An 8,281-nucleotide genomic window follows, 5' to 3' on the forward strand; every position below is an offset into this window, starting at 1 on the left:
TAAACCCAGGAGGTAGAGCTTGCAGTGAGCCGAGATCCGGCCACTGCACTCCAGCCTGGGCAACAGAGCAAGACTCCATCTCAAAAAATAATAATAATAATAATTGACCTACCTTGTAGTGTGGAGTGCAGGGCTGTTGGGTGAGCCCTGGGTTCTTGCTGGAAATTGTGGATGGCTGAAGATGGCTTCATGCTCCCAGCCTTTGGGTTGGAGGCATTGCTGGCTGCAGGGACCTTGTAACAAGGGGGGCCTCTGACTGTCGTTGCCCCAGGTAATGCACCCATCTTCCCGAAGTCCACAGAACTCCAGTGGCAGAAAATCACCAGTGCAGGCTTCCCAGGCCGCCACACTGCAGGAGCAGACGGCAGCAGCTGGAGGAGCTGGTGAGCAGGGTCGGGGACTCCTAACTGTTTCCATGCTTCCTGTAAAACGCAGGGCTTTCTTGTCGATACACGTGAGTAGAACATCCTACCACAGCAAGGACATGTCCTTCATGGAGCTGCCTAATTTCTGGCCACCTTTTGCCTGATTCCCTCATTGGGTCCTCACCTGGGAGTCTTGCCGACACCCCCAACTGCCACCCCACACACAGCCCACGTGCTGGTCTCCAGGGCCTGTGGCTGGAGATTCCGAATCCTACTGGCCGCTTCCCCCTGAGCACACTCCTAGCAGAAGGCTGGGCCTGGGAGGCCTCAGGGGCTTTGTTCCCTTTTCTCCGATTGCCTGCGCATGGCATTGCTGCCACCTGATGGGAGTGCCCTCTCATCTGGCACCTGCCTGGCCTCTTCCCAAGCCCCAGCTCTGTCCATGCAGCTGTGGGTGCTTTCTGTATCAGGGGTCCCAGCAGGAGGAGCCAGGAGTGCCCCTGGGAGAGTTGGGAAAGAATTCCTTCCTCACGTTGCTGCCAGAAAATGGCCATAGCAGCTTCACGAATCCCGCAGGAACCTATCTTGGTAAAGAAACAGAGGCCTCATAGTGGGCAAGCCTCAGGTGTGGTCCTTATGCACAACACAGCCCAACCCCGTGGGCACCACTCCCCCTGGGCTGCCTGGCACCTGGACTCCTTCCCATCCTTGGCCCAGGCCTGTGTGGCCCTGCAGGGCAGAGCCCAACCCTGTTTTCCTTCTGGGTCTGCTCCCCAGGCCTCCTGTCCCCCAGGCTGCTCCATGGCCTCTGCAGGGAGCTTCGCAGAGGTGAGGCTGGTGTCATCTGTCTGCTTCAGACCACCCCAGGCTCTGCGTGCCCTCACAGTGCCCTCTGTGCTCCTCTGCGGGGCAGGGAAGCCCTTCCCATTGGGTCTGCACCAGCCTGGCCACCTTGTTCCTGCTGCCCCTTTCCCTTCAGGCCCCCAGACAAGATGTCAGTTTACTTGCAGGTGCCGGGCAGAACGGGAGGCCTTGTCTCCCACACACCTGCTGGCACCTCTGCAACCTCCAGGCATCATCTCAGCTGCCAGTGAGGCCATCCTGGGGAAGCCCCCGCTGATCCCTGGCTCTCCTGGAAGCCTGTGATTCTCCTTCACCACGGCCCTGTCCCTTCATAGGTCCCGTAAGCCAATGGCACAGGGATCCGGCTTTTCTCTCCTGTGTCTGTCTCCCGCAGTACCGGCAGAAGCTTCAGGGCCGAGGCAGTGCCTTTCCATCCATGAATCACCTGATCCATCAGAATACTCGAAAGAGAGCGAGGCCCAAGAAATAATGACTGAGTGTATTCATTAAAGAAGTAATGTTCCTTACAGGATCACCTGTTGTTGAACTCATCTGACATGTGTATGGTGATCTCATGAACAAGAGAGAGCCTGTTCACCCATTCACTTAAATTGGATTTAGCAATCGCATTAAGATAATGATATTTCCACAATGTATATGCACTGTCCTTCTAAATTTAACTTATTTGCTTTTTAGACAGAAGCTCATCAGTCTTAGAGAGTTCCGAAGGTGTATTTCTCAGCCACGTTGAAGCTGAGTTGACCGGTTCTTCCCCAAACATTGAAGAGCTGCAGGTAGGTGAGCTGAGTGGCTTCTGCAAGGGTGGCCGGCCCAGCTCCCCTCAGGGAGACCTGAGAAGATGACCTTTTCGTCCTGGGGAAGTGAGATTCAGAGCGGGTGTCAAGAGAAGGTTGCATCTTCCCATCTTCTTGACAAGAACAGAAAATTAAGTTGATTCCAAATGTCTATTTCTTGAGGTTCAGCCTTTCAAAGACAGACTATTTTTTAAAGCTTTAAGTTGGTTGCATTTAGCACATAATCAAACAAGATGAATATTTTTCATGACTTATGAGTTCCCCATGTCAAAATTTCATTTTTTATCATTTTGATTTACAGTTCTCAGTTGACATTAATAGACCCGAAGGCAAGAATAGCAAGCATACTTCTAAGCCCTAGCTAGTGGTCCACTTGTAACATGCTATATTTTACCAAAAAAAAAGTCAACAAAATAAAATTATTTTCTCTACGGCAGGAAATTTGGGCTGTGAACTTACATGTGATGTAAAAGTAGGCACCTGGCGGGGAAGTCTCAGAACACAGGTCCCGCTTGTTTTCTGTTCTCCTGTGAAAAGCCCACATTCTGTTCTGCCCTTTCCGACATCTTCAGTTGGGGGACGAGTATGAACATCTTTTTGTTTTGTTTGGAGATCCAGCTAATGAGTTCACCTGGAAGCCTCAGGGCCAATGATCTGCATTTAGAAAGCCCGCAGCCACAGCAGGTGGTGTCTCTGTGTGCTGCTTGTATCAGGTGTTGAATGGGGCAGTTGTGACTGTGGCCACCCTGACCCCAGGGCAAACATACAAGTAGGAGATAAGCACTTTAATAAAACACAAAACATGGTCGAAAGTCCTGGTGCTGACTGTCTGGGGCTCAGCCACGCCCACCGACTTAGAGGCAGAGGCTGCAAAATGCCAGGGCGAGGTGCATTTCTCCCACCTCATACTGCAGTGTTCATAGAGACCATGGGAGACTAGGATTATGCTCTTTCTGCAGAATCTTCCTGTAAACCCACCACCTTCCCTAGAAACAGCACAGCCCGTGGACACTAAGATGAAAAAGGAGGAAGTACAGGAAGAAAAACGACATCCAAATGGCAAGGGTCCGGTTTCCCTGAGTCAATTTCCAGGAGGTCTGCATGCCGCTCCCTCCAGACAGGCCACGGGGCGCTGACCTGGAGGCCAGACGTTTCCAGCATTGTTGACTGCCAGTTTATTTCCAGTAAATAAAGCAATACACTTTTCAGGAGGAAAATTTGTTTGTTTTAAATATTTAAAAATTCCTCAAAACTATAGCCTCAAGTATCTTCCAGCCACCACATTTTAGCCCTTGAGGAGTGCTCAGTTCCGGAAGGACATGTCAAGGTGGCGGTGGTCGGCATTGACTCAGGAAGGGGTCAGAAGAGGCACCGGCTGAGGCTGCAGCCACGGTGTTTTGTGAGTTCCGAGGAGACCCAGTCCTGCCTGGGGCAGCACATCATCGCTTCTTCTTCAGCTCAACAGGTGGTTCGTTTAACACCTCTTGTTGGCCTGTTAGAAACTGGAAGTCGGCCTCATGCTTGCTTTGCTGAGAGAACTCTGCCTCGGTAAAGGCGAGTTTATGTCCCGCAAGCGCATAAAGCATTTGGACAAGTGAGCAACAGGGAATGCTACTTGCAGTAACAGTTTGAATTCCCTGAAATGCTTTTGTGTTTAGTGCAGTGGCTGTAGTGGTTCGTCAGGGGAAAAGGAAACCCACATCATTTGAGTACCTGATCTTGCCGCCTCCATAGGTAGGTTCATGAGACATAAGTGATGTTCCTCCTTGGCTAAGTGCATGGAGGAATCAATCACTCAAGCTCATGAAACTGTAAAGGTGAGGACACAAGACCTAGGTAACGTGCTGTGCCCTCTACTAGTGCCATCCTTCCTTTCTCCCCACAACCAACGGTCACCCACCTCTGCCTGCCCCCACGTCCATGGCTCCCCCACCCTCCTTCCCAGGTCTTCATCACGTTCCTCTTCTCATGACTCATCTTGCATCTACTTCTTGTGTATCTTGCATTGGATATGCCAAAATTCTTTCCCTTTTTGTATTTTGTTTCTTTTAATAATATAAACTCCAAAATAGATTGTATGATTCTTTTCATGTGGAACATTTTAAAAATTATTTGTGCTTTATTACTTCTGAGAGTAATTGATTCTTTAAACGTTGCTCGAGTTTTTAGTGTTGGTTAAAAATTCATCTTTGGATACAGAACTGAACATATTCTTGCTTCATTCACCGAGTTGGTTTGGGAGTAGTTGAAGGAGTCGTCTTGGTTCAAACCCCATCAAATAGGAGGCTGCTGTCCCGGCCAGCAGGTGGTGCACACCGCCAAGGTTTGTTTGGTGGATGGTTGAAGACAGCTAAAGCAGCCAAGCATTTGCTTTTACTCCCTTTGTATTTTCTCAGCTGAATTGACGCCTATATTTCTGAGCTATGGTTAAGAGTGACAGTGCGATATAAATAACGAAAACACATTTTGCCATTTGGAATTTTCAAACGCACTTATCTTAACTCCCCAGATCTTGAGACTATTTCTCTCATATATTTTCTTTTGCTAATTTTCACATGAGTAATAGTTTCAATGCGAAGACAAAGATATTCTTTCTACATTCCTTGTCCAGCATTATGCATATGAGGTTGTATAATATTTGCTGATAGTTAATGAAAATCAATACATCTTTGGGATGGGCCGTAGGAGCGTATAGATCAGAAGAATGGGATGAAAAGGAAAGAAAAAGGTGCCAAGAGTAATTTTTACATAGTAATTACCACAATTCCTATGGCCCAGGATTCTAAACTCACCAAGTCACCAGCCATGGATGATCGAGACTGATGGCCACTGTGTGACACGAGCTCATGAAAGACGGATGTTTGTGGGACAGATCGTAGCACTTATTCATTACTGATAACCACACTCAGGGATGGGAATTTGGACCTGATCTATTCCGTTAGTACAATCTGGGGGGAAATATCACAGCTGGTGTCTAGAATACCATGTAGGCGATAATCATATAACAATTCTGAATAGAAGAAAAATAATGAAACCACAATAATCAGACTTTACATCATTTTTCATCTTGGAGTTTTTGTGTTTCCATAAAGGTAGGATGAGCACCGAGCGAAGGTTGTGCCATCACCACCTTCCCCGACACCAGCCAGAAGGAGCCGAGCGCAGATAAGAAGACGACCGTCATCCGGTTTTCTAACGGCGACGTGAAGAAGGTCAAACCCGATCAGAGAGTGGTGTGTACAATGGATCTTGTTTTTTAAAGATCTGCCTTTTTTTTTTAAAGAAATCAAAACTAACTCAGTTATTAGGAATGACTCTGCACATCCATACCCCATCTCCTCTGGGTGTTCAGGATGGGGTGGGGGGGAATGGGCAGAGCACAGGCTGTGGAGTCGGGCAAGGTTGTCTATGAACCAGGCTGTTTTTTGCTTCCTCGGTGCGCTCAGGCAAGTGAGACTCTGTCATCAAGACCCTCGGATCTGCGTGGTGACACAAGAGTGCACCAGCACCCCTCCTGGCTCTGAGTTCAGTCATTGTTTTCAGCTTTTCTAAACCTCTGCAAAATGTGGTTGATAATTACAACCTAACTCAACAGACAGTTATGAAAGTTAATAGTCCATTAAATAATGTCTCTTCTGCAGAACTCTCTAGAAACACAATGGTAAACACTTAGTAAATGTGCATTGATTGTAGAACTAGCATTAGTATTGCAACAAAGTTAGAGTCAGGAGCTAATCCCTGGTACAAGCTGGAGGTGAGATTCAGGGAGGTGAGATTCAGGGCTGTGACCCCCTGGTTCACACTACATGTCTCTGTGTGTCCAGGGGTCACAGACGGAAAACACAGACCCTGAGGAATCTGGAGGGTTTCCAGTCAAGGTCTCCAGGGTGGTAACACTTTTGTCCAGATAATCCAGGGTATAACTTGATTCTCACTGAAGAAAACCTGGGTAATTTACAAAACAGATTGTAAATAAGGTGAGATAAGGGAGGTTAGGGCAGGGCTTGTAGTGCATTGAGAATAGTCTCTTAGTACCCACACACTACCAAATTGTATTCTAAACATTTCCTTCTTTAGAATGATCAATTTCCCTATTGTTAGCCAAGCTTTGGGTACAAATTTAGAGGCACAGGGTCCAGGAGTTCCGAGAGACTGCAGAGCGCGTCTCTGGTTTTTGTGTTACTTGCTTTAATGAGAGGCGCCTACTTGTGGCTCTGTGATTTTATCCCACCTAAGCCTCTTGACCCTTCCTAAGGGTGGATGCTAGAAGCCCGGAGTGTGGACACAGGCGTGGTGTGCCCGTCACGTGCTCTTCTACCGACCTGAACTAACTCACATGCTCCCTTTTTTTCTCACGGGGAAATGCAAACAAGGAGAGCTTGGATGACCCCCTTTAGATGGTGGCCTGTGTTATACCATGGCCCAGTGGAGGAATCTGTGATACTGATCTCATAGCCTGCCCCAGCCTTTCATTGTGAGGTCTGGGTTTCCGTCACTTTGGAGTAGGAAATAGCTGTTTCTTAGCCAGACATGCAGGTGTAGAGAGGCAGAGTGTGACAATATAAGAATTGATGAGGTGAGGATGAGTCAGCGGGAGAGAACAGGGCCTGGCACAGGCCTTGGAAGGATATCCTCCTGTTCTGACTTTTTGCGTGGTCAGAGGGAATGGCCACTGCAGGCCAGCAAGTGTGCACCTCCCCAGGTCTCCTGAGGGCACCTCCGTTCCCTTCGAACCTCTCTGGTCTCCAAAGGGAACCCCGACCCCAGCGAGGAGCCAGAGCTTGGACTTGATCATTATTGGAATGATGCAGAATTGAGCATTTGTGGCTTTCTTCTGACAAATGGACAAATTTCCCATGTGAGAAAAATGCCTTTAAAATAATGGCACAGAAATAGTTCCTTCGACTTCAGTGTGGTGGTTTTTCTAAATAAGTCACCCCTCCTATTCTCTCCTGCCTTCTCTCAGCCTTTCTTTGACAGGCAGCAATGCTCTTGCCATGATAGATGCAGACATGCAGTGACCCGCCAGGTCCCAGAGCTCGGGAGAGAGTGGATGCCTGTCCGTGGTCCCACTGCAAAATGAACATGTACATCTCACTGATGTCTACTTCTGGATCCTTAATCTTTTTTTTTTTTTTTTTTTTGAGACGGAGTCTCGCTCTGTCGCCTGGGCTGGAGTGCAGTGGCGCGATCTCGGCTCACTGCAAGCTCCACCTCCCAGCTTCACGCCATTCTCCTGCCTCAGCCTCCAGAGTAGCTGGGACTACAGGCGCCTGCCACCACGCCCGGCTAGTTTTTTGTATTTTTAGTAGAGACGGGGTTTCATCATGTTAGCCAGGATGGTCTCAATCTCCTGACCTCGTGATCCGCCCGCCTCGGCCTTCCAAAGTGCTGGGATTACAGGCATGAGCCACCACGCCCGGCCTGGATCCTTAATTTTTTAATAATTCCCCCTTCCCTACTTATGGTCAAGGCTCGCTTGACCCAGATGACTGTCCTCTTCCAAAGCAGCTCTTCCCCTCTTCTTTTCCCCACTTTATTGGAAACCAGAGGGTGTCACAACGATGGGAAACTTCACAGTAACATGACAATTCAAGAAGCATAACCCAGGGAGAGTTGATGACTGGAGCATTTCTGCTGTTTGGAGCTGCTGGGAGACCCTTGGTCTGCGAGCTGTGAGGTTTGGGTCTTGGGGCTCCCCACTCACATTCACTATGCTGGACCTGGATCTCCTGTGGGCCCCCAAGGTTGCCAGGTCCAGCAAACTCTAGCTCAGAACCCACCAGGTGAAGGACTGGGAACTCCACCTTGGTCCAGTCCTCTCTCCCACTAGCCTAGAGCCACAGTGTCTTGACTTCTGGGCTTGGGTGACAAGCCCTCTCCCCATGTCCCCTTGCCGTGGAGGGTGCCCATGGACAGGGTCAGCCCACTCCCACCTGCTGGGACAGTGCTTTTACCCACCTGCAGGAAGGACTTTACTAGATTAAATCCAGGTTCAAAATGATAACACAGACTGCCTCCCAGCATAGGTGTTTCTGGTGCTTACAGATTTACTATCATGCAAATGCTCAGATGACGCGCACGACCTCCCCTGATGGTTTGGAAGTTGTGCAGTTTCCTAACAAGCGGACAGGTGAGTGACATCACCAGGAACCCGCGTGGGTAGGTGCCTTTGCCTGTGAGTGTGCACAGGAACCCGCATGGGTAGGTGCCTTTACCTGTGAGTGTGCACAGGAACCCGCGTGGGTAGGTGCCTTT

At 49.0% G+C, this 8,281-nt stretch overlaps 1 protein-coding gene across 1 annotated transcript in view; it reads left to right on the plus strand.

The window, feature by feature from the left end:
- LOC105553565 (T-complex protein 10A homolog 2-like) overlaps positions 1–8,281 on the plus strand; it is a 40,949-nt gene that overhangs the window by 12,414 nt on the left and 20,254 nt on the right. The window contains exons 6-7 of the mRNA XM_011999664.1: positions 272–383; positions 1,905–2,006. Coding sequence (XP_011855054.1) covers positions 272–383; positions 1,905–2,006 — 214 coding nt within the window. The remainder of the gene's footprint in view (positions 1–271; positions 384–1,904; positions 2,007–8,281) is intronic.

The sequence above is a fragment of the Mandrillus leucophaeus genome, unplaced genomic scaffold (genome assembly GCF_000951045.1).
Source record: "Mandrillus leucophaeus isolate KB7577 unplaced genomic scaffold, Mleu.le_1.0 Scaffold6, whole genome shotgun sequence".
NCBI lineage: Eukaryota > Metazoa > Chordata > Mammalia > Primates > Cercopithecidae > Mandrillus > Mandrillus leucophaeus.